The sequence below is a fragment of the Syngnathus typhle genome, linkage group LG1 (genome assembly GCF_033458585.1).
Source record: "Syngnathus typhle isolate RoL2023-S1 ecotype Sweden linkage group LG1, RoL_Styp_1.0, whole genome shotgun sequence".
Taxonomy (NCBI): Eukaryota; Metazoa; Chordata; class Actinopteri; order Syngnathiformes; family Syngnathidae; genus Syngnathus; species Syngnathus typhle.
Window position 1 is genome coordinate 5,718,092 of NC_083738.1, and position 27,002 is coordinate 5,745,093.

Here is a 27,002-nt window from a genome sequence, read left to right on the forward strand (position 1 = left end):
GTTGGGACTATAAACTCGAAATCTGACCCAAAATGGTCATCCCCTAATCATGTTGATGGCAGCAAACAAGTTGGATTGAATGTTCTGCTTCTAACTACGAAAGCCTTTTTATTTTAAGCTTAAGATCACTTAACTAGAACCCTGCATTACATTGTTGACAAAGGTAGAATCCTAGGAAATGATTGCAGTTTTTTGCTGCTGCAAATATTGAACTTTTTTTGTGGCAATTGCCACATGCAAAATAAGGTGTCGGTAATGCATCTTTTGGCAAGAGACAGAAGAAGACTAATAAGAAGGAACAGAAGACAAAGAAAAAGTAGTACTTATCACTGACATATTAGTTTGCTGACAGCGAGTTTAGCATGCTGCATTTGCTACAACAATGATTATATATTTACTTATAGTACAGAGACAGCGCTTTTAAAAAGTACTAAGGGTTTTAAAATGTATTAAGTGATATAAGATTGTACACTGGGGCAGGAAGGTGTCTTCTCTTATTGGATCTCAGTACAGCAATTGAAACAGTATCTCATAATATACAATTGAACAGGTCAGAAATGTGGATAGGACTGAATGGAACTGTCCTAAAATGAAGGAAATGAGTTATTTTGTGACCATTGGCAATTTCAAATTTGATAGGATTGCCATGACGTGGAGACCCTCAAGAGTTAGTCCTTGGTCCCCTTTTGTTCATTCTGTATAGCACGGGTGTCAAACTCCAGGCCCAGGGGCCAGATCATTTTATGTGGCCTGCAAAGACAAATTGCGCATCAAATTCGTGTCATTACTATAATTGCAAATTGTCTTCACTTTTAATATCTTTTTTTTTTAATATTTACCAGTTTTTACTCATCTGATTTGAAAACGAGTTATTTGTCAGTTTGTTTTGTAGCTTTTGCTGTATATAATATACATTTACATAATATACTCATACATTTATTTGGGTTGACAGTCATAATGGCCCTCCGTAAAAAACTATGACTACAATGCGGCCCCCGAAAAAATCTAGTTTGACACCCCTACTGTATAGTATATGCTACCCTTGGGTAATTTCTTTCCAAAACGCCAATGTTAGCTATGATGGCTATGCAGATGATCCATCCATCCACCCATCCAACCAGCCATCAAAGCGATTTTTCATGGTCAGAATGGCCAGGAATCGTATCTCCAACCTCTGGTTGGGAAACAACCAGTTTACCACGCCACCGACTATCAATGTCCCAAATTACAACAATTCAATTAAGGTGTGTCTAAAACTAATAACTCGACTGAATAATGACGTTCAGCAGTCATATCAAATCATTCATTAAAACAGCCTTTTACCAGCTGAAAAACTCATTTAGATTGAAAAGTTGCATGCTTCGACCAGACAACGAGAAAGTTATGTTTTTATCTTCAACTAACCTAATTGCTGTACTGTAAAGGTCTAACTGAGAAGAGAATCAACCAGCTGCAGCTTATTCAGAAAGCTGCAGCTCGAGTTCTGACAAGAAGAAAGATGAGAACATATCACTCCAGTCCTAAAGACATTACACTGGATCCCAGTCAGGTGTAGTAAATCTTTTTTTTAACTCATGTACTTTCCTTTATTGGTCTATATATCATTAAATGGCTTAGGTCCGGAATAAATTACAGAAATACTGATGGATAAACCAAATCGGGCTCAGAGGTCAGAAGACTTGGGTCAATCGGCGGAGTGCAGTTTAATTTAGATGTAATGCTGCACACAGATTTATTAAACTGTAAACAGGAATCAAGTTTATGCCAAATGTAAATGCTCCCAAAATCAAGTTAAAAGAAACTGTATGATTTTTTCCCCTATACTTATGATGGTCTTTTCTAATGCATTTCACTAATCATTTTTTTCTAAAATCATACATGTTGCACTGTACATTTTTTAGTAATGTCAGTAAAGTATTTAATCGTCACTTTTCTTTCAAATATCTTACTTTTTCCATTTTTTGCTTTTAAATGTCAAATTCTTTCATAATTTTTTGTTGCTTTTTCCTTTAAATGTTCTATTTTAACTCGATGAAAAACACATGTTGCCTTCTGCATGGATACTACTATACAAATACATTTGCCTTGCCCTGTTTGTGTAACATCAAGAGAAAGTAAAAAAAAATGTGCCAAGAGACAAGGGACACACGGTTCTTGCTTCAGCCTTGGGTGCAATTTCCAAATGCCTGAAGGTATGAAATTCACCTACTCAAACAATTATTCAGTACACAAGTATAAAAACCATTGGAATGTCTAGCCATCATGCTGCTCAGGAAGGAGGAGAAAGTTCTCTGACCCAGAGTTGAATGCGCTTTGGTCCAATATGTGCATGTGCAACCAAGAACAAAAGAAAAGGCTTTGCATACGTAAATGCTGACTGAAGCTGGTAAGGCTATGTCATTATCTACCAAGAAACAAGTACTGTTGCGACATGAGCTGAAATGCCACTCTGCCAGGATGAAGCAATTATTACAAAAGAAACACAAAAAAAGCCAAACTACAGTTTGAAACTGCAGGGATGAAGAAAGGATATCCAAAACATTTCACCCAGGTCAGACACTTTAAAGACAATTGTACCAAATACTGATGAAATTTGTGACTTTGAAGTAAGTACTGTAGTGAAAATATGGCATAAACATCCTTCTCTCATTATTTTGTCACTCAGCAAAAATAAATAATTTTGGTAATCCCAAAAGACCCAAAACACGAAGGCCGCTATTTTGGTTGACTGGCGCCTGTTTGTGATAATAATGGTCAACATTCAAGACCATTTATAGAATCGAACATGACAACCACGCTGAAACAACTGATAAGTAATCTGTATTGTGCAGACACCTTCTGTGCAAGAAATAGGTTGCTGTGAGCAGGAAGTTGCTGGAGTTAGTCTTGAAACGAGGCCTTCCTCCTCCTCCTCACTGTCCGAGTCAGACAGGATTAGTGAGGGCTTGGGAATGGCAACCCCGGGAGGTCTACACTGCCGAACCAAACCACTGGGACCTAGGGAGGACATTACAAGTTACATTTTCCAATACAATTTAAAAGGAAATTAATAAATATAATTATGAGTTAAACTCAATGTGATCAAAAGAACTTGACTGGCAGTAATTATAATTTGGTTTATGCCGAATCCAATGAAAGGCTCCAGACTTAACTTTTCTTTACTAGGGGCACAATGACCACTGTGCAAAAAAGGACAATGTGATGCTGTGGATTTTTATCAATCTGTTGTGGCGAGTGCCTTCTGCCTGGATAAACTGGTGAGGAAGGCGTGTTTTGTTGTGGGCCCAAAGCTAAGCTATCTGAGGTCTGTGGCAGATCAGCGGGCGTTGGCGTTGTGCATCAAAGACAACCCCAAACAACCACTGTACATCACCGTCACTGGGCGGAGGAGTAGCTGCAGTGACTGTTGACACCATCTTGCTCCACGGAAAGGCTGAGGGGATCTTTTCTCCCCCATGCCGTGAGACTTTTTAAACTCAACGTGTGGGATAGAGGTCCGTTCACGGTCATGATCTTTGGCAAATAATGTTTGTTGTTATTTACATATTGACACTAGGGGTGTAAATCGCGGGTTTTGTCACGATACGATATATCGATACAAAGAACCACAATACGATATTTGCCGATATCTTTAAGCCTGCTGTGATTCATTCACGATACATCACGATATAGTGCTCTACGATCGATATAGAACAATATCCTGATTTATAACAATTCATACGCAAAATCAACAAGGTACTGCAAACTCTTTATTTAGGAAATTACAAAGTGCTTCCAAACGAATGACTTGAAGCCCAAAAGGGAGCAAATTTCCCCGTCTTCTTGGACACTAGCCATAGCACCAGCCCAGGAGCCGCCTAGTTGTCGGCTCCCCTTTCACGTGCCTGCTCTGCTCACAACACAACACGCCGCGCACTGCTCCCGGAAAGAGGAAGCAAGCAACAATGAACTGGATTTCAAAATAAAGTCGCGTCTTATGTCCGAGGTCAAAAACGGGCGATATAGATCGATGTTTACGTTTTGCATCGATGCCAACAAATCGTAGAGCATTATATCGATGAATCGATGTGTATCGATTAGAGATGCACCGATCCGACTTTTTCAGTTCCGATACCGATACCGATGCCGTGGCTTTGCGTATCGGTCGATACCCGATACCGATCCGATATTATGGTTGACTTAACAAGCTACATAACTCTACATGTGGAACAGAAAAGACCAAAGGCAATGGCATCAGGCAGACTACACAGTTCTTTGCTCTAAATTAGGGGTGTCCAAACTAACGGTCCAGTTTTTATTGGCCCGCAGCAAATTCTGAAAACATAATTGAATATGGCCCGCACAAGAAGTTTGAGCTCAGCTTCTCAGTTTCCACACTAGATGGAGCCCGCCACACAAAGCGTTTGACGTCCCATTAACACCCCCCCCCGGAAGAGAAGCGAACACGCAGCGTTTGACATCCGATTAGCCTCCGCCCCCCCCCCCCCCCCCATTCGGGAGAGAAGCGAACGCGCAGCCTTTGACGTCCCATTAGCAACCCGAAGAGAAGCGAACGCGCAGGGTTTGACGTCCGCTTAGCAACCCGGGTAAGAGAAGCGAACGTTCGCTCCATGTTTGCGTTTGTTTAGAAAACTCTCGTGGCATGCGGCACACGTGCTGCTGGCGTATGACGTAGCCCGCGTCCCAATAGATTAAGGAAAGTAGCTCACAGATCGGCTGTATTTTCCGATACCCGATCCATCTATTTTGTTGATATTGGGTCCGATATCCGATCCAGATATCGGATCGGTGAATCTCTAGTATCGATGAATCGTTACATCCCTAATTGACACTCATCTGCTGATCATTGTTTATTTATTTAGTCACGGGTGTCTCGTGCATCTACTGCAGATTTATTTTCCTCTCTTATTTTGTTTGTCGTGACCAATGTTTATATTGTCCATTTATCTATCAATTTATTTATGTATTTGATGTTAATCAATCATTAATTTACATTATTTTGCATGTTTGTACAATTTATGTAGCTACGGCATATCTGTTCTTTAACCTGTCTTGTATGTCCACTGTTGGGTGTGGATACAGCTGGTAACTGAATTTCCCCCCGGGATCAATAAAGTCTCCATCCATCCATCCATCCATCCATCCATCCATCCATCCATCCATCCATCCATCCATCCATCCATCCATCCATCCATCCATCCATCCATCCATCCATCCGACTTAAATATTCATCTCAATCATTTTCACATTACTGATAAATGAACTCAAGTACGGAGCGGAAAGTTTTCAGCAACAAAAGAATATTCAAGAATAGTAATTATAGAAAACAAAATCTGCAAATTTGCTGGTTACAATGTTGTAAGTAGATGAAAGTAGTAGTAGCACTGTCTCAAATTTTAGGGCTAGAATACATTAAGGAGTTAGTCTGGGACCCAAATGACAAGAAAAAGGTGCATTTGAACCTGCTTGCTCTTCATCACCACTAGATAGATGTGGTGAACCAGCTGGATGACTGGGTCCAGCAGCGCCATCGCGATCTGCTGCCACTGCCATGTCAGCTCCTTCCAACTCAATTTCTGGCTCTGCCCGCATGTTCTCCTCCACATCGTCTATCCCATTGACTTCCAATGGTGCTGTGAGAACAGATTACATCATGTCATGTTTTCAAGTTTCACTTTTATTGGTACCTTTTGTGAGAACTTGGGGCAGGGGTGTCAAATTCATTTTTGTTGCGGGCCACATTGTAGCTATGCTTTCCCTCGTGGGGCCATTAATGACTGTCTTATATTATCGCATACATATCCAGCAACTTTTTATTTCATTTTCAAATTTGACACGCGAGTCGCCTTTGCGGGCCACATAAAATGATGGCTGGATCTGGCCCCCCACCTTGAGTTTGACACCTGTGACTTAGGGCAATATTCTTGTACATTGAAGTCCTCCTTTTAAACGCACCATTCCAAATAAGTGTGCATTCTCCTATCTAGATGTTTGACACAATCACCGTATGCCGCAAATTAATAAAACACCAAAGACAATTGTTCCACTGACGAGTGCTGGCTACCTTCATATCATAGGAATGTGGATTTTTCCTTCGACTTTGGGAATGTCAGTAAAATCAGTGAAAAAGAAAGCATAATTTAAAATATTTTTGTAGAGGGTAGTGTGTGTAAAAAAAAAAAAAAAAAGCTCCGAAGTTGGGTCACTCAAGGTACTAGGGCTGCATTAAATCAAAGTGCGGCATAAGAACATTACCAAAGTGGCATGTAACAGCTTCATTTATTTTCTCTACGTAATGGAGAATGTGGCAGAGACAGACACCTTTGTAAAACTGAAAATCCTGGTTTGAGACTTAACACAGCTCGCCATTAATCTTCCTTCGTACTACAGTGCACCCTCAGGAGATTGTTAAACTTCTATATGATAACTGCTGCTCCACTTACTGGGAATACTGACTTACCATTGTGCTGCTGCTGATGTCTTTCGATGTTGTAAACAGGTGGCGGTGGTGGAGGAGGAGGAGGCGGAGGAGGAGGGGGGGGTGGATGTGGAGGAGGAGGAGGAGGCAGATTGGCCTCGTTGTTGTTGTGGTGATGGTGGTGGTTATTATTGTTGTTGTCATTGTTAGAGTTTTGGTTGCTGACCAGAGCCGAGGACACACCAATACCAGTTCCAGCACTCAGGCCTACTCTGGCACAACCCTGAAAAACACAAGAAACAATGAGCATATGCAATCCATGGGTGTTCAAGGAGACCTAAATGATGACACACATTCAATGTTTATTATTATTTATTTACCAACTACAGTCATTATTTTTAACAAAAGTAATGCTGCATTTCTAATTACTTGTCAGTAATCTATAATCATTAAAATATATATTTTTGAGCTCATATTTTTTCAGAATGTAACCAATTGTCAAGTCCTGTGTCTTTGACACGGAAGGCGAATGTCAAGATTTTGACAAGTCTAGTCATAAGTTATGTAAACAGCAACTAAAGTATTAGAGTATTATTGTAAGTTGGAATGATTGTACGTAGTTCTCATCTCTGCTGAACAGTATATTGTTATAGTGGCTCAGATGTAAGGCGCTAAAATTTCCTCCCAAAAAGGGGAGAAGAAAAAAAAAAAATCAAGAACTGCACAAGATTACAAATGGTAACATGAAACACGAGAATGCAGATTCTGAAGAAATTGCATGTGAAGGCTAATAGGCTAAATGGAAACTTGTGAAATTATTTGAATGACAGGGAATGATATACAATGACTGCGAATGAGTTGAACTTGTTGAATCAGTTAGAATCTGTCAAAACATCTAGAAATTACAAAAGAAAAATGGGGAAAACAAGATATGGGTATTTTAGGAAGGCATAAGATGAACAGTTTAAAGTTGGAACGGGTTGAATTGTTCAAAAAATGTAGAAATTAGAAGGGAAAAATTAATTACAAAAACTTTGGGGGGGGGTATTTTAATGGGAAAATGTTGCTACGTATTTTGGTACGTGGCAATGGGTAACATGAAACAAGTTCAATCTTTCTGCTTTTATGTTCTGTTTTTTTTTTTAAGAATATACAGTATTAGTTGACTATATACTGCCATAGTTTGTGTTGTACAGTATATTGACTATTGCAAGCCCAAATTTGCTCTCTGATGAGATAAAGCCGTAAGATTTAGTGAGTGCGAAAATGTATTTCTGAAAGGACCGCATTACCTTTGGTGGTTCTCGAAACATTTGGTCCAGACATATGAACTCTAAACTGGGAACTGCTTCGATGAACTGGGAAAAAGACTCCAGTTTGATAGCGTGACAGCGTACCAGTGTGAGGTCAACAAGTCTGGTCCATCTGGACTGATCTGAAGATATGAAAAAAAATGAGCGTTTTACTGGACTAATGAATTCATAGGCCATGTGCATCCATATGTAAGGAAGGTTTCTCAGAGAACCATATGTTTACCTGTAATCCAATGGTGAGGGTTATGAAGGTGGGGACAGTTGTAGATGAGCAGGTATTTTATATTACTAAATACCTCATTCACCACTTTAATGCCGATATCAGTGATGATGCCTGGGTTCTCTACCACATCAGCCAGACCATACTTCACCAGCTCTGAATGACTCATCTTACCTATAATGGAAGACACAAACTGCTTTCAATTATGTCCAAAACAAAGAACCAATTATACGAACAATATGTGGACAAACGTGGACAAAATTGTTGCTACCAATCTGGTAACAAAAACCCACAGCAGTCAGAAATAACTGATGAATAACTGACTGAACTAATATCTGATCAAGGTAATAGCAAATCAACGTTACAGGTCAAGATAATTATTTCTAAAAACAAACTCCGAAAGCAGGCCTAAACAAAAAATGATGGCATCCCTCAAAAAAAATAAACTGACCAACGAAGGTATGTCTTCTAAATAGCAAACTTGTAATCAGTCAGTCGACTTATTTCAAGGGTCACAAGTAATGACTGTGCTGTTTGGCATGTACCACATCAAAATATGGACCAGAGGAGGCAAAGAAGAGAAAGTTGTTGAAAGGATATTAGAAAGTGCATTTGAGGCAAAGGCTAAAAGACCATCTCCAAGCAGCTTAATGTTCCCCTGACTACAAGTCAAAATTCATTTGAACATTAAACATTCAACTATCAATTGATTCCCTAGAAAATAAGTTTTAGATGATTATCAAACATAATTTGCATTTGCTATTTTTTACCATTTTACCTGTGACGTAACTCCTGCTGTAATCACAGATATTTATCGAATGAACTAACAATGCTGCTTACTCGCCATCAGGAGCAGTGAAACCACTGTCGGACAACTTAGATTACCAATCTAAGCCTACCTAACTTGAAAACAATTTCCCTGTAGCGCTTTCACATTATTTTCTGTCTCTACGGTGAACATTGCTACATGCACATTTCATTGATGAGAATTTAGTTTTTAATTTCTTCTTTTAGTAGATCTCTGAATGCCACTTAAAAAAAATTACCTACATCATGTTGTCAGAAACATCAACAACAAAAAATGAGAACAAATCAGGACAAATTCACAGCAAAATGTAAACCTCACCCAAGGTAAGATTATTGGTGCTTCGCTCCCCTCCTTGAAGGACATTTACACCTCCCATCTCACCCGCAAGGCGACCACGATTGTGAGTGATGCGAGTCACCCCGCTCACTCTTTGTTCGAGCTTCTGCCCTCTGGGAAGAGGTACAGAAGCCTGCGCTCCCGCACCACCAGACTCTCAAACAGCTTCATACTCCAGGCTGTCAGGATCCTGAACTCGCTTCCCCGTTCTGCGTAGCGTCCTGTACTTTTACTGTCAGTATGCACACTGGCTCTTATTTGTTGTGTTATCTGTTTATTTATTATTTATTATTACTCTTATTATTTATTGTTTGTGCCTTCTTGTTTTTTATATTGCGTCGTTTACTTGTATGTCTATCGTGTAATATGTCTTGTCACCGTGGGATAGGGAAAACGTAATTTCGATCTCTTTGTGTGTCTTGGCATGTGAAGACGTTGACAATAAAGCAGACTTTGACTTTGAAGAAGAGCACAAATCACGATACTCAAATGATATACTTTGAATGATCGATGTAAACAGCGAAGTTGGTTCTTTGGTAGGCCCTCATTACTCCATATAGTCATCTGAAATTGGCTCATAAAACAGTGTTTTCAGTGGGGGAAAAAAAAAAGTTGTCAGTAACAGTGGCAACAAAAGATGGCTACCCTCTGGCTTCAGTTGTGATTGGCCTATTGTTAGTCCATTCCATCTATGTCCGTGGCTGTAACACGTTACTGTTCATTTTGGACTTGCTTCCTGGTCTATTGTGCTATAAAAATTTTGTATGGTGTCATCAAGTATTACCATGATTTAGATGGCACTATCTGAGGTTTCACATTCGGCCTTTGAGTAAGAGGGGGGACATTTGTTGCTGAAGTGACTGACAAACACAGCCAACCTGTGTACTGTACAGCAATCTCAAACCGGTCCATTACGGTGGAAGAATTTACAAAAACCATGACTGCTGCTCTCCCAAATTTATGTAGACGTGTGTAGACTTGTGCTAATCATAGTCTGAAATACCAGATCAAGACCAGCACTATTTTGTATTTTATTCAGCTTTTAAGATTTTTTTCTCCTAGTAGTCTTATTGGACTTGTTTTTTGGACAGAAAATGTGACCGATTGTCACCCAAATGTTTGTGTGCATGGATATAATTATCAATGACATTATATTTTGCAATATCAAATATTATTTTCAGACTGCGATTATGATTATTAGATCCATGTGCACACAACGTTTGGTTCTAATCGGTCTCGCTTATTGTCCAATAAGTGAAGTAATGTTTTTCTTTTGACAAGACAACTAGGAGACAAATTTATGATTTGAAAACAAAAAATATTGCAAGTTTTGATAACAAACTGAAGAGACCAATAATATGAATGGAAACAAAAGTACCTAGAACAACATTAAAAATAAATAAATGATGAACTCCATGAGGTTAAAGTATATCAGTATCACATTGCACAATTAGTCATCATCATTTCAGTTGTTGGAAGACAAAGGAGGAGGCCACCAAGAAACAATAAAAAAGCAAGAGTGGAATTTTCCAAACTGCATGTTGACAAGCCACAAAGCTTCTGAAAGAATGCCATATGAATAAACGAACCAAAACAAGTTTTGGGGAAGGAAACATCAGCTCTAAGTTCACAGATGCCAAAATGAACCAACTTGCTGCATTTTTACAGGGTATTGTGAATCTGTGCGTTTCACAATGAAATCTCACGTCTATCAAAATACTCTAGAGCAGTGGTCCCTAACCACCGGGCCGCACAGAATTATTATTTTTTTTTTTAATCGACGATCAATTAATTCAGGTCAAGACACTCGTCCCGGTCACGTGACATGTTTCCCCAGTCGAGCCCGCAAAGCTAATATGTGGCGACAGGCTAACTAACCAGGCAATGAAGCATTCAAAACTGCTTCAACACATGGAGAACAAGCATCCTGCAATAAAAGACAAACCTTAATCACTTCGGGTGTCATTGTCTCCGATTACGTCTAGATGGGACCGGCTCGTTTCTGAGAAACAAACTCAGTGCTCCCACTAATTCAACGTAATGGTGAGTTTTATTTTTGTCATTTGTACTTGTTTTTATGTCAGTCGTATCATTTTATTTCATCGTATTTATATATTTATTATAAATGTATTATTTATTTATTTATATAAATGTATTATTTATTCATATAAATGCCGGTCCGAGAAAATATTTCTGACATGTAACCGGTCCGTGGCGCAAAAAAGGGAGGGGACCACTGCTCTAGAGTATAGGTGTCAAACCCAAGGCCAGATACGGCCCGCCACATCATGTTGTGTGGCCCGCGAAGACACATTTTGCATAGACTTTGTATCATTACTAAAATTACAAATTCTCTTCACTTTAAAAAAGATATAGACATATTGCTTGCAATTTTTTAACCATTTGTCTTTTTAAAATATTTGAATAGTTTTTACTGGTCTCTGATTTCAAAACTCGTTATTCATCAGTTTGTTTTGTAGCCTACACCGTATATAGAAGACGTTGACAATTATAACGGCCCTCCGAGGGAAACTATGATTATGATGCGGCGCGTGACAAAAAATTAGTTTGACACTCCTGCTCTAGAGAGAAATGTTCTGCCCAGTGTCAGAAACCTTAGTGTCTGTTGCAGGTCATTTGTCTTACAAGATAAAAACGCAACACACAGAAACTCCTAAGAACGGTTTAGAGCAAAAAATTGGTTTATTCTGAAGTGAATTTCAACGAGCCTTGACTGACAGTCAAGTCGGAAATTATCTATTTCCCTGGGGTATGAATAATTTCGGGCTTGACTGTAAGTCCTATTGATTATTTCTGGAAGGAGCTGAAGCATGACTGCAGGAGCAAATCTCCTTCAAACCTGAGACAAATGGAGCCCAAGAGTGGGCCAAAATACCTGCTGAGGTGCACTAGTCTCATTGAACCTAACAATGTTGTTTGATTCCAGTGATTGCTCCAAAAGGCCTGTTTAATGAGGGTTTTTTATGGTTTTGGTTTAAATCTGTTGAACCACAATTAAAAAGCTATGTCTGACTTTCATTTGCTCGTTTTTATTCGTATTCATTATTTTTGTGAGATTCAAGATCTTTCTGTGATCACTGCAATTTTTTTCTTTAATAGAGGGGTACCAACAATGTTTTTATCTTGTTACAATGTAAAATGCTCAATATTTTGGTTGTTAATGTTTATTCAAGTGGATGTCCAGTGGATGTCCAGCTGTTTATGTTCATTTTGAATGCGAATGCTGAACTTAAGTCCCCAGGCCAAAGCAAACCCTTGTCACGAAGAATAAGTATAAAAACAAAAATAGCGGTAGCACGAAGAAGAAAACTAAAAAAATAGCGATAAAGAAAAAAGAAAATAAAGAGAAGAGATAACAGAAAATGGAGAAATGTAGCGACAAGTTAACTTGTCAGGTTAACTGACAGCAGCTGATTATGATGCAAACTTCAAGATGAGGGTGATAAATGAGGCAGAGTCTTCAAACAATTACAAAGCGGCTGTGAAATAAGGTGTCACAGAGTGTAATGTACGGAGATGGAGCGCTCAAAAAGATCGCCTAAAAAATGCTCACACTCAGAAAAAAAGCTTTCCGTGCTACTCAGAGCGGCCTCGACAGGAGGGTGCGCGCGTACGTGGACGGGAAACGAAAGGACATGATGCCCATCAGCAGAGCTGTCATTCAGCTCAAGGCCATGGAAATAGCCAAGAGCTAAACATACCCACCGCTGACATTCAGCTTTCAATGGTTTCAGGCTGTTCTGTCTGCTCTGCTATTGTTTACCAAATATGGTGTGTGTATATTGGTGGACCAAGGCGGAAGTAATCTGGGGAGAGGACGCTGGCGCTGCTTGTTCGCCGCTTCTCCACCAGAATTAGAATTAGTTTAGTTTTAGTGTTTTTATTTATTTATTTTTTAGCCATTATTAAGTTTAGTTTTTAGCTTCTAGTTTTAGTGTGCAGTGCGCCTGGACTGCGGCGAACCTCCACAGAGCCTGCTACCTACTACGGCGCGCCCACCCCACCACCCCCCGCCAAGGCATCCTGGCTAGGCTAGCCAATGGCTAACACTCAAGTTCAGTGTTCTCCAACCGGCACTATATTAACTTACTCCATCCCCCGCTTGCTGGAGCTGAGTAATCACACCATTCCAGGGTGTGTCTCAGTCATCAAACAACTCGGACTTCTCCGCAGACCACGTTACATCCACAGAAGCACCCGTCGTAACTTTGTTTTCTCCCAACCCGTCCATAACAGTGTACCATCCATCTGCTCCTCCTCCGCCCGACACCCCGTCGCATGTAAAACACGTCATCAGATACCTGGCGCACTTGGATCTTATCTTAGCAACCATGCGGGGCTGCAGTACTCCAGGTGGCCTGGAAAACATGGTGCGGACTGTACTCCTACACGGAGCAGACTCCGACACAAGACGGACACCGGGTCGCCGGGAAAACACGGAGTGTTAATTTCTCCAGCACGGAACGGACACCAACACGGAGTGGATCTTACTCCAACCCAGAGTGGATTGCACTGCATGCGGCACAGAAAACGTGGAGTGGATTTCTCTCTACTTCGCCCCCTACCTAAACACAGCCCCACAGCCACAATCAAAATGGATCTCCTCAACATCCAAGCACTCACCCGTAAATCCTCATTTATTCACGACCTCATCCTGGACAAAGGCCTAGACATAATGTGCCTGACTGAGACCTGGCAACCACCTGATGTCTATCAATCCCTCAATGAAGCCTGTCCCTCTGGTTATAGATACATAACTAAACCTCGCAGCATTGGCCGTGGCGGTGGCCTGGCTGTACTCCACCGTCTTGATCTAGAGCTGTCCCCCCTCCCTCTACCTGATCACTCCTCATTCGAATCCCTTGCATTCAAATGTAAACCTCCATATCCCATCACAGTTTTACTTATTTACCGCCCTCCTAAACCAAACTCCTCTTTCATTCCAGAACTACACGATCTACTCACTACCCTCTGTACCTCCACTTCCTCTAATCTAATCATACTGGGTGATGTTAACATCCACGTCGACACCCCCTCCAGCCCCCCTGCCTCTGACCTGTTGCAACTATTGGACTGTTTACACCTCACCCAATATGTAAATGTCCCCACACATGACAAAGGGCATACACTTGACCTTGTCATCTCCTCATCGGCAATAAGCAACCTGCAAGTTCTCGAGGTCGGTGTGTCTGACCACAAACTTATTCAAATGGAACTTCCTTTCCCACGCCCCCACTCCAAACCCAAGCGGCAAATCTCATTCAGAAATTTCAAAAACATCAATCAAGACACTCTCGCACAGGACCTCCAGTTTCTCTCCTCCTCCTCTGCAACCTTTACATCAGTCAGCAAGGCAGTGGACCATTACAATAACTCTTTGGCCAAACTTCTAAGTATCCATGCCCCCCAAAAAACCAAAACAGTCACTTTTTCACACTCAGCCCCCTGGTACACCAGTGAGCTGCGTCTGTTGAAGTCAACTGGGCGCATCCTGGAGCGTCGTCTTAAAGCCTCAGGACTGACCGTGCACAAACAGGCCTACAAAGAACACCAGAAGGCCTACTCAAAAGCCCTTGCGACTGCACGTGCCCAGTTCTATTCCAATATCATAAACAATACCCCTGGAAACTCAAAACAACTCTTTTCAACCATTAACCACTTTCTCAAACCCCATCACACCACTCCAACAGAATTCTCAGAGGTAGTGTCCAATAACTTTATGACCTTTTTTACCGCTAAGGTTAACAACATCCGCACCCAGCTCCTCTCCTCTTCTGGCACCACCACTTCACCTCCTCCCCCCTTCCTTCCACCCGGGACAGTCCAGCCTCTCCGCTGCTTCTCCCCTATCTTGCAGTCGGAGGTAGAGGACATCATCAAAAAGATGAAGCCCTCCACATGTGCCCTGGACCCTTTCCCCACAGCCCTCATTAAACAACAAACCTCAGCCATTAGTCCCCTAATAACCAATGTCATCAACCTCTCACTCCAGTCTGGCTCTGTACCCCCTGCACTGAAGACTGCCATTATTAACCCCCTGCTCAAAAAACCCTCACTTGACCCGGACAACCTTGCCAACTACAGACCAATATCTAAACTCCCGTTCCTCTCCAAGGTTCTGGAAAAAGTGGTAGCTGCCCAACTTCACACTCATCTTACCCGCAATAACATCGCTGAGAAATTTCAATCCGGGTTCCGCTCTGGCCACAGCACTGAAACAGCACTTGTTAGGGTCACCAACGACCTTCTCATGGCTGCCGATGCAGGCTCCCCGTCACTTCTCATCCTGTTGGATCTGTCCGCTGCATTTGACACTGTCCACCACAATATCCTCCTTAACCAGCTTCACTCCATTGGATTCTCTGGCACTGCTCTAACCTGGCTTCAGTCCTACCTCTCAAACCGGACCGAGTACGTTTCCCTGGGGGGGAAAAAATCCGACACTCACACTGTCACCTCCGGTGTCCCCCAGGGATCTGTACTCGGTCCTACCCTCTTCACTCTCTACATACTACCCCTCGGCAATATAATCAGGAAGTTCGGCATCTCATTTCATTGTTATGCGGACGACACCCAGCTATACCTCAAACTTGACCCCCCGCCCTCCATAACCCAGCCTTCTCCATCTCCCTCATCCATCCTCTCCCTGTGTCTGGAGGAGATAAAGGCGTGGATGAATCTCAGCTTCCTGCAAGTTAACAGTGACAAAACCCAAGCCATGTTAATTGGCACTCCCCATCAGATCCATACCTGCCCAATAACAAGCATCTTATTCGCCGGTCTCACTATTCCCCTCTCAGCCACTGTCACCAACCTGGGTGTGAAACTGGACCCTCAACTCAACCTTGAGTCACACATAAAACACATCTGCAAAACCTCCTTCTTCCACCTCAGAAATATCTCCAAACTCCGCCCCACACTTACCCTGACGGATGCTGAGAAACTTGTCCACGCCTTTGTCTCCTCAAGGATAGACTATTGTAACGCACTCCTCATCGGGATCCCTAGCAAGAGCCTCCATAGGCTTCAGTACATTCAAAACAGCGCTGCTAGGATCCTGATGGGGGTGCGGAAAAGCAATCACATCACACCCATCCTCCGTTCTCTGCACTGGCTCCCCATCAAATTCCGAATTGATTATAAGATCGCCCTCCTCACTCACCATTGTATCCTTGGACATGCTCCCCCATACCTCAAAGAACTCCTTGCCCCAAAACCTGCCACCCGAAGCCTCCGCTCATCCAATTCACACCTTCTCCACGTTCCTAAAACCAAGCTGCGCACCATGGGCGACCGGGCCTTCTGCCATACAGCCCCTACACTATGGAACTCCCTCCCCGACCACCTAAGAGCACCCCAATCCACTGACTCTTTCAAAACTGGACTTAAAACTCACCTCTTTACCTTAGCATTTCCGTAATTTCTCTCATATCTTGGTTGTCGTCCAGTTGTTCTAAACTTGTCCTTGTTTTGTTCTCTTGTTTTTTATCTGCCATGTAGCACTTTGAGATTCCCCCAAATGTAAAGTGCGTTATAAATATAATTTATTATTATTATTATTATTATAAAAGCAAGCCTCAGCTGGTGTAAAAGAACGATGCAACGTAACGGACTAACGCTGCGACGCAGAACAAGTCTACCCCAGTGCCTGGCCTCTGAATTTGGAGAGAATCTGATGTTTATTTACATTTCAAAGACCAGAAGCCATTCATTTACAAATGTGATTGCACTTTAGTTTACATATTTAAATGTTCAAATATTAAGATGTGATACAGTTTTTGCATGATTTGAATGAGGCAAAATAACATGCTTTTTGTTGGAATAATTAGATAGACCAAGGGCCTCATAATTTACGAGTTGGGAGTCCCTTGCTTCAACAAAGCTCTCTGTCTAGCTCCAGAGAGTTCCCTTAACTCCCTTCCTTTCTTATCTCACTAGCTATGAGCAGAGCTCCCTGGCACCTGAAAAAGTACTCTGTTTAGTTCAAAGGAACTTCTTTCTCTTTTAATCAATTCTGTAGCTTTTATCTATGGATTGTTGTTGATCGAGACTGTTTGTCTTTAAGTGTTACAGAAAAGACACATCTGTTGAAGTAGTTGCATATAAATTATCCCATATATACTCAATATTAGTATTGTGTGAAAATTAGCAAGAAAGTTGCATTGTTCCACAGGAAAACGACACTCAACAGGCTTTGAGATATCTTATCAAGGACGAGTCAGCCAACCAGCAGCCAACCGGCTGAGGTGGAGCAGGATACACTGCAACCTAACTGCTGTAGTCACGAACCGGCCAAGGCCTCGCACCACATAACATTCCTTAGCTAATCAGCGTTCCTACAGCCACAATCTCCCCTCCCTTTAGTGTAGCAATGCCTTTTGTAACCAGGGAAACCCAAAATAAAAAGAGGAGGTATATAGATTCTCCTCGCGAGCAAAAGGAACACTGGTTGTCTTCTCTTCTTTCAGTGTGTAAAATAATGTCTGATGGTACTTAGACCTGACACTTTTTCTCTTGAATATATTGTTATAATCATTTGTTTTAGACGTACTGTAATTATTTTCTGTATAAAAAATAAATTTGGTGTTCAAAAAGAGGGGGTCGTCTTATAATCAGGGTCACCTTATATTCGGGCAAATACGATATTTTTCGGGTGTGGGAGGAGCCCTGAGAAGACAGGGACATCCCCTGCAACATCAACGTTCCATCGAGAAGCACATGCTAAGCACAACACTGTTGTGCAAATAAAAAGATCAATTCATTATTTACTTTCATTATTTCATTAATTATCACTAAATACGGCGTCAATCAAATTCTTATCACATCTAATATCGCAGGATGGAGAGGACATTAGAAAGCATGAACTAACATTGGAGCAGGAACTCATCCACGTATCCAAGATGAAGGGTATCAAACTGAGGAAACTCTAGTTCAGCCATCTTGAGAGCTGAGAACACTCCATCTTTTGTTAGTGATGGCTGGATACGTAGCTCATGAAGTCTGTTAAAACACAGTGAGGCAAATGCAGTATTTAGGGTTAAGTCGTAGATTTTCAGACCAGATGTTTTACAGATAGCTATATTTTGAAAACCAGGTAAATTATATCGTAGAAATATATGTATAGATCATAGAATTGTTCAAAACGAAACTGACACTTTTTGAGATGGAGCTGAAGATGTGCATAGTGTTGACAAGTGTTTATTCTGTGAGGTGTGTGTGACTAAAGACCTGCGAGCAGCAGTAATGACAAGGTAACCGAGGTCCACTTCCAGGGCATTTTTACAGGCTCCGAACACAATGGTGTGGAGGTTCCGAAATCCTCCTACAATGACATCACAATCAGCTTTGTTATGCAAGTACTGAATGGCAGAACACAAACTGACTGTTTTCTTTCTGTTGGCATTTCAGCATTACTCTACAAATGGGGTATAATAGCCCAGGTTTCTTTTACAGTTCATTGAACTGATCAAATTAATATCCCTCTTTAAAAAAGTTAAATTATTGACCTCAACAACACTAAATTGCTGTTTGTGTAAACACATTTCTCTTACCTGATCTCCAGCTGTCCTCTACCACATGTTGGATGAGCCCTCCAAGGAAGGGAACTCTCACCAACTCTAGCTGCTCAAGATTTCGGGCTGAAGCTAAACCAGTAACCAGGGGAACGTATTTGAGGGAGTTGGTTGGACCTGCACAGTTCCGCATGACAAAGGATCTCAGGCTGACACAGAGGAACTCTTTAAATGGCTGAGGTTTGGTGAGACGGACCCACTTTAGGTAAAGGTGGCGCAGCATGGACACACAAGGGATCTCTGGGACATTTACACCTATAGCAATCAAAGAAAATAGTCAAATAAATATAACTGTCCAGCAACAGGTTTTTTACATTACCGATGTAGAAACATTCACAAGTTGCCGTTTTATCAACATGCAGACTTGAAGGAAGCAGAAATACAAACGCCCCTATCTCACTGTGGGGTGAATATTTAACTGTTGGGGAGGGAAGGAGGGAAGGAGGGAAGGAGGGAGGGAAGGAGGGAGGGAAGGAGGGAGGGAAGGAGGGAGGGAAGGAGGGAAGGAAGGAGGGAAGGAGGGAGGGAGGGAGGGAGGGAGGGAGGGAGGGAGGGAGGGAAGGAAGGAAGGAAGGAAGGAAGGAAGGAAGGAAGGAAGGAAGGAAGGAAGGAAGGAAGGAAGGAAGGAAGGAAGGAAGGAGGGAAGGAGGGAAGGAGGGAAGGAGGGAAGGAGGAAAGTGAGTGAGTGAGTGAGTGAGTGAGTGAGTGAGTGAGTGAGTGTGAAAGTGAGAGAAAGAGAGAAAGAAAGAGAGCAAGAGAGCAAGAGAGCAAGAGAGCAAGAGAGCAAGAGAGCAAGAGAGCAAGAGAGCAAGAGAGCAAGAGAGCAAGAGAGCAAGGAAAAAAAAAAAAAAAAACGGTGGCGAATGTCTCGCGACCATTTGCGACCTTAAACCAACCCTGACATTGCCTTAAAAAACATTCGCAATTGGTCGCAATTTAGTGGTATACGGACAAAACATTCAATGCCAAGAAGGTGATTTACAGTACTTAGGTCTGTCTCAGTCTGAAATATGTGCGTACTGCTTAACAATACTCCATCCCAACTCAAGATGTAAAAAAACAAAACAAGCGATGTGTTTTTATTCTTGCGCCTCACTCACACCAGGTGCGGAACGACTGCGGTGCGGTTTCTCCACAGAGGACCGGCGACTGCAACTTACACCAGCAGCAATCAGCTGTGCTGCATCTGAAGAACTGAGTTCACGTGATATCCACTGAGCTATTTGTAAACAATAGCCATCTTTTTTCCAAATAGATACACTTTTGGGACATTACTCCCAGGACTTTGGCTCTTCTAAAATAGGTAAGTATGTTTTGTGTTTATATAGTGTTATTTTGTCATGTTTAATTTATTTTGAGGTCTTTTTTTTGCCTTTTAAATGTCCGTCTCATGCCAAGTTATGTAGTTAGCTGAAATGAACGGATGAATGAATGAATGAATGTAGGTTGTAGATATGTGATGTTTTTGTGAATTAAAAGAAAAAACAAGTGCGCTGAATGGTTGTATTTTGAAATATACTGGATCCACCTTGTGGCGACCCCTGAGGGGAAAAGCCGAAAGGAAAAGAAGAAGATACTGGATCCACCTTGGACGCCGATGCCCGATTTCCTGTCTGAGCAGTGTAATTTCTTCAGCTTCATCAAAATACGCTCGAGTCGTCCAGAAGAAATAGAAGGCTTGCGGAAGGCAAGCGAAAGGCAGCAATGTTCCGCTGGTGCACCGCAGCCAGTGTGAGTTGATTTGTCGACTTCAGTGCTTTCTATTTCTTGCGGCGTTCGGCGGAAGACTGCACCACAGCCGTTATGCACCCGGTGTGAGTTAGGCGTAACTCTCGTTTTACTTTACATCGGACTCCTCCCTTGATTATGCAACACCAAAACGAATGGGAAACATAATGTACACATGGAAGGTGTGCATTTTGGTTTCCTGCTCATTAAAATGAGATCATTACAAGTTCTTATTTTTTTTAAAACAAGACTTGGGAGAAAAAGCAGCAGACAGCATGTGTTTTCTTATAGACCAAGAGATACCATCATCTCTCAGCTTATCATAAATATAACGGCATTCTCAGCTATTGTGGCAAACTGTTTTACATAAACATTGTTGTGGAACACCATACTCACCCACAAGGTGAAGTGTCTGGATTTTTGCAGTAATGGGGATGATTAATTTATTTTCAGCTGGAATTGGGAAAGCCCCGTTGCGATTACGGAACTTCCCAAGTATGTGAACCTGTGGCATGTAGTTCCAAATGGCTTCCACCAGCTCAAGGTGGGACGTCTCAACACCCTGAAAAAAAAGTTAAACATGAGACAAAGATTGTTAGATTTAAAATTTAGAACAAAACAGCATTTTTACCCGTATGTTGCAAGTACATCACACAGTTAAAATTCTATAAGGAAATGTTGTGCCATCAGTTTAAACAAATTGTATAATTGTTTAAACTGATGGCAGTGGCACCAGTCGTACAGAGCAGTCACGGCCACGCACTGCGTAGCGCATAGCCTACTGACCAGCAGACTGGGACAGGCTTGGAGTGCCTCCACGACACCAGGTATACTGAACGCATCGTAGCCTCTGACTCGTCTTCTCTCGAGGTATCGGGGGTGAAGGCCATATAGCTGCTCCAGGTCGGGCATCTTCTTCAAAAGAAGCAAGAAGCTGCTATCTGTAAAACCTTAAGCCCAAAACACATTACAAACAATCAAATTATTTTGTCAAGCTGCTTTCCTGTTTAGAAATACCTACTGAACTTTAATACTAGTGGACAACTGATGAAAGTTTTATGATAAAGTTTGAAATATCAGGCCCACTAAAGTTTACACTTTGCACATTTCTGTTTGCGTTTGTTACATTTCTGTTCATTTCAAAAGCATCAACTGTGGAGTGTTCAATCGGCCTACCAAGCATATTTTGGGGATGTGGTAGGAAACTGGAGGACCCGGAGAAAACCCACACAGACACAAGGAGAACATGAACACTCCACACAGGGAGGGCCGGAGGTGGAATCGAACCCGCATCCTCTGAACTGTGATTGTACTTAGTCATTTGGGGAAAAAAAAACATCCATCCGTCATTCCGTTCATGTATCAATTTTCAGTATAATTATTTATTAGTATAGCATTTGGTGAGTTTATTTAGGATAGCTTTCTGTAATATTTTTAGTAATTATTTTAATTAGTAATTATAAGCGCTCCTTCTGGGGAGTCCATTGTTCTACTGGGTGACTTCAATGCTCACGTGGGCAATAACAGTGAGACTTGGAAGGGCGTGATTGGGAGGAACGGCCCCCCCGATCTGAAGCCGAGCGGTGTTCTATTACTGGAATTCTGTGCTCGACACGGATTGTCAATAATGAACACCATGTTCAAGCATAAGAGTATCCATGTGTGCACTTGGAACCAGAACACCCTAGGCCGCAGTTCGATGATCGACCTTGTAGTCGTGTCATCGGATTTGCGGCCGCATGTTCTTGACACTCGGGTGAAGAGAGGGGCGGAGCTGTCAACTGATCACCACCTGGAAGTGGGTTGGCTCCGATGGTGGGGGAAGATGCCGGTCCGACCTGGCAGACCCAAACGCTCTGTGAGGGTCTGCTGGGAATGTCTGGCGGTATCCCCTGTCAGGAAGAGCTCCAACTCCCACCTCCAACAGAGCTTTTCCCACGTCCTGGGGAGGCGGGGGACATTGAGCCCGAGTGGACCATGTTCCGCACCGCCATTGTTGAGGCAGCCGACCGGAGCTGTGGCCGTAAGGTCGTTGGTGCCTGTCGTGGCAGGAATCACCGAACCCGCTGGTGAACACCGGCGGTAAGGGATACCGCCAAGCTGAAGGAGGAGTCCTATCGGGCCGTTTTGGCCTGCAGGACTCCGGAGGCAGCTGACGGGTACCGGATGGCCAAGCGGAACGCGGCTTCAGCGGTTGCTGAGGCAAAAACCCGCGCGTGGGAGGAGTTTGGCGAGGCCATGGAGAATTACTTCCGGACGGCTTTGAGGAAATTCTGGTCCACCATCCGGCGTCTCAGGAGGGGGAAGCAGTGTACCGTCAACACTGTTTACAGTGGAGATGGCGTGCTGCTGACCTCAACTCGGGACGTCGTGAGACTGTGGGGAGAATACTTCTTCAAGCCGTGATCGTCAGCTCTCACTGGAGCGGTTCGCAGCCGAGTGTGAAGCGGTCGGGATGAGGGTCAGCACCTCCAAATCAGAGTCCGTGGTCTTTGGTCGGAAAAGGGTGGAAAGCCCTCTCCGGATCGGGGATGAGATTCTGCCCCAAGAGGAGTTCAAAGTATCTTGGGGTCTTGTTCACAAGTGAGGGGAGGATGAAGCGTGAGATCGACAGGCGGATCGGTGCAGCGTCGACAGTAATGCGGACTCTGTACTGGTCCGTCGTGGTTAAGAGAGAGCTGAGCCAAAAGGCAAAGCTCTCAATTTACCGGTCGATCTACGCTCACCTATGGTCACGAGCTATGGGTCTTGACTGAAAGAACGAGATCCCGGATACAAGCGGCTGAAATTAGTTTTCTCCGCAGGATGTCCGGGCTCTCCCTTAGAGATAGGGTGAGAAGCTCAGTCATCCGGGAGAGACTCGGAGTAGAGTCGCTGCTCCTCCACGTTGAGAGGAGCCAGATCGGGCATCTCATCAGGATGCCTCCTGGCATGTCCCACCGATTGAAGACCCCGTGGACAACCCAGGACGCGCTGGAGAGACTATGTCCCTCAGCTGGCCTGGGAACGTCTTAGGATCCCCCGGGATGAGCTGGATAAAGTGGCTGGGGAGAGGGAATTCTGGGAGTCCCTCCTAAAGCTGCTGCCCCCGCGACCCGACCACGGATAAGCGGATGAAGATGGACGGATGAATGGATAGTAGGGGTGTAAATCGCGGGTTTTGTCACGATACGATATCATATCGATACAAAGAACTACGATACGATATTTGCTGATATCTTAAAGCCTGCTGCGATTCATTCACGATATAGTGCTCTACGATCGATATATATATTTTTTTTAAATAAAAAAATATAGAACAATATCCTGATCCAATTCATACGCAAAATTAACAAGGTACTGCAAAGTCTTTATTTAGGAAATTACAAGAGTATTGTAGTATACAAAGTGCTTATTTTAACACTGAACTTTGATGTCGTGTTTTTTCTTTAAATGTGCGGCGAGATTTGTGCTCCCTGAATATTTGATCACCGCATGGCAGGATTTACAAACTGCACATGTCTTATCCGTTGAGCCATCTTTTCTTTGGAATCCAAAGATTCAATTTGACCAATTCAACCCGTTTCAACTTTAAACTGTTCATCTTATGCCTACCAATTCCAAAACTTCCTACAATTAAATCACATTTTCACTTTTAAAATTCACGCACAATGCCGCAAAATTTCATTTTTCCCTTCTAACGTCTCCATTTTTAAACAATTCAACTTGTTCCAACTTTCAACTGTTCATCTTTTGCCTACTTATTCCACAACTTCCCACTTACCAAAAATTCAAAATTTTCAACTTTAAAATTCACACCAAATTTTACAAAAATAATCGCTTCTAATTCCTACATTATTTGACTCATTCAACCCATTCCAACTTTAAACATCATTCTGCATCATTACCCAAGTATCTATTCAGCTTCTTCGCCTTCACACGCAATTTCTCCAGAAATCGCAAATTCTACTTTGTTGACCCTATTTTATCGTTACGTAAATATTACCCATGTTTCCGCTGCCAAGTTGGCATTGCAAATAAGAATCTGTTCTCAATTGCCTAAACAGGGCAAAAGGTATTTTATTTATTCAGCACATTTCTATTTTCAAGGTAATCAAAGCATTTTAACACATGCTCCTCATTCTCCCACTGATGATTCAGCACCTGGGGGAACTCGGAGTTCAGCATCTTGCTCAAAGATTATTGAACACTGTCACGGAAGCTCAAGATGAAATCTATGACCTTTGGGTTGGCAGATTTACTGCCACCATCACCCAACAAAACAAACAAAAAAGAAAACAAGAACACCCTTAATTGTGCCAACCATCACCAGCAAACCTTTGTGAAAGTGTGTACTTCCTACAATTTAAATGAACATTGCTTTTATGACTTGGCACAAAGGGTCTTTCTTACCTGAGGGCATATATTCCCACCAGTGACCAGCACAAAGATCCACTACTTTGATCACTCGCAAGTACAGGGTGACAGCTTCTCTGAGCTTTCTGGAGAGACACTCCATGCATATGATGTCCTTCATGGGAAGGTACCTACAAAAGATTGTATGACTTTCAAATTTATGGCAATTCTCAACAATTTAACAAGATAAACAATGAGTGGCATTGATCATTAACCTCATGGAGCAACGTCATTAACGAATTTCATGAAGTATAAATTGTTAAATGTGGATATTTACAAGCTTATCGCAATCTGGATCAGGGTTTCTAAAGGTTGTAGGTTTATAAAGGAGCATTAATCAAAAAGTGTTTATTGTGCATGCTATTGCAAGCTTGTTTTTGAGTCTTGTGTGTACATACTAGGGGTGTAAATCGCGGGTTTTGTCACGATACGATATAATATCGATATAAAGAACTACGATACGATATTTGCCGATATCTTAAAGCCTGCTGCGATTCATTCACGATATATCGCGATATAGTGTTCTACGATCGATTTTTTTTTTTAAATAAAAAATATAGAACAATATCCTGATTTATAACAATTCATACGCAAAATCAACAAGGTACTGCAAACTCTTTATTTAGGAAATTACAAGGGTATTGTAGTATACAAATTGCTTACTTTAACACTGAACTTTGATGTCGTGTTTTTTCTTTAAATGTGCGGCTCCCTGAATATTTGATCACCGCATGGCAGGATTTACAAACTGCACGTGTCTTGTCCGTTGAGCCATCTTTTCTTTGGAATCCAAAGTGCTTCCAAACGAATGACTTGAAGCCTAAAGGGGAGCAAATTTCCTCGTCTTTTTGGACACTAGCCATAGCACGAGCCCAGGAGCCGCGTACTAGTTGTCGCCTCCCCTTTCACGTGCGTGCTCTGCTCACAACACAACAACGCCGGGCGCACTGCTCCCGGAAAGAAAAAGCAAGCAACAATGAACTGGATTTCAAAATAAAGTCGCGTCTAATGTCCGAGGTCAAACACGGCGATATAAGTCGATGTTTACCTTTAGCATCGATGCCAATAAATCGTAGAGTATTATATCGATTAATCGATGTGTATCGATGTATCGTTACACCCCTAGTACATACTATTGTTAGGCTTCATCTAATAAAGGAACATCATGATTTTTCATAGCATATTCATCAATTCTGTTCGCAAAAAGTCAAAGTGTGTGTAGAGCTGTCAGAATTAATCAATTAATGGACAACAAATGGATTGTCAAATTATACGCCTCGTATTTTCAAATCCGAGTAATCATTGAGAGCCGTTTTTTAACTAAAGATTGTATAAATACCCTGGTTTTGGCCTATCAAAAAAAATATTTGTTGATTTCTGTAGTATAATAAAAGCAAACTAATTCATCTTTTGTGTTTAATCAAAATAAGTCATCTGATTTTACTTTGGAAAACAATGACCATTCATTGTGTGACATTGCTTGGCTGTTTAGCTGTTTTTTTTATCACAAAATGATACCAAATAACCAAAGATATTTGAGTTAATATTAGTAATCTGGGATGCGATTTTATTTGGATTAAAATGCTTGAAAAAAACTTTTGTAAAAAACAACAACACTAATTTAAATAAAATTGTATCCGATTATTGGATTATAATTGTCAGAATAAGCAATACTAAAAATATTCTACGGTGACAGCCCTAAATGAATGTAGTCTTACAACTTCTTTACCACTACATACTGCAGCCATCAGAAATAAATATACAACACAATAATGGTACTGTGTGATTGAAAAGGAAGCCTACCTGAATATATGACAGAGAACTTCATGGGACAATTCGTTGATGTAGTCTTTGGGCTCATTTGGCCTCAGAGGCAGTTCCCATCCACAGCTGGCCCCTAAATGTTGAAGTTTAGAGGCCTTCCTCCTTGGACCCATTGCGTCGATGTTAGTGGTAACTCTCAGAGGCATTTAATTTCCTCCTTTCCACACACCGATGATTATTTCTCGGGCGGAACTCCAGGTTCTAACTACCAAATTACAGAAGAATAAAACATTTATTGGCAAAGGTGACAGAAACAGAAACAAAGTTCACACTTATTTTTCCCTAACTATTTTGGAAAGTGATCAGTTGCGGTACAACAATTTCACAAAATAGATAACAGGACTGGACCTGTCACAATGCAGGTATT

At 41.9% G+C, this 27,002-nt stretch overlaps 1 protein-coding gene across 6 annotated transcripts in view; it reads right to left on the reverse strand.

The window, feature by feature from the left end:
* The window catches only part of fbxo38 (F-box protein 38), a 47,909-nt gene that overhangs the window by 17,653 nt on the left and 3,254 nt on the right, over positions 1 to 27,002 (reverse strand). For 2 of the 6 annotated variants that reach the window (XM_061289626.1, XM_061289666.1), the window contains exons 1-13: positions 26,615 to 26,755; positions 25,475 to 25,758; positions 24,809 to 24,942; positions 21,203 to 21,366; positions 20,813 to 20,978; positions 18,668 to 18,943; positions 18,345 to 18,438; positions 17,986 to 18,116; positions 7,955 to 8,125; positions 7,711 to 7,853; positions 6,461 to 6,701; positions 5,463 to 5,633; positions 2,836 to 2,997 (exon numbers count right to left, since the gene is read on the reverse strand). In XM_061289626.1, the coding sequence (XP_061145610.1) occupies positions 2,836 to 2,997; positions 5,463 to 5,633; positions 6,461 to 6,701; positions 7,711 to 7,853; positions 7,955 to 8,125; positions 17,986 to 18,116; positions 18,345 to 18,438; positions 18,668 to 18,943; positions 20,813 to 20,978; positions 21,203 to 21,366; positions 24,809 to 24,942; positions 25,475 to 25,674 (2,053 nt within the window). In that variant the 5' untranslated portion in view covers positions 25,675 to 25,758; positions 26,615 to 26,755. Of the gene's footprint in view, positions 1 to 2,835; positions 2,998 to 5,462; positions 5,634 to 6,460; positions 6,702 to 7,710; positions 7,854 to 7,954; positions 8,126 to 17,985; positions 18,117 to 18,344; positions 18,439 to 18,667; positions 18,944 to 20,812; positions 20,979 to 21,202; positions 21,367 to 21,592; positions 21,743 to 24,808; positions 24,943 to 25,474; positions 25,759 to 26,614; positions 26,841 to 27,002 lie in introns of those variants that run through there. The other 4 variants (XM_061289631.1, XM_061289641.1, XM_061289649.1 and 1 more) reach the window with 4 other exon arrangements.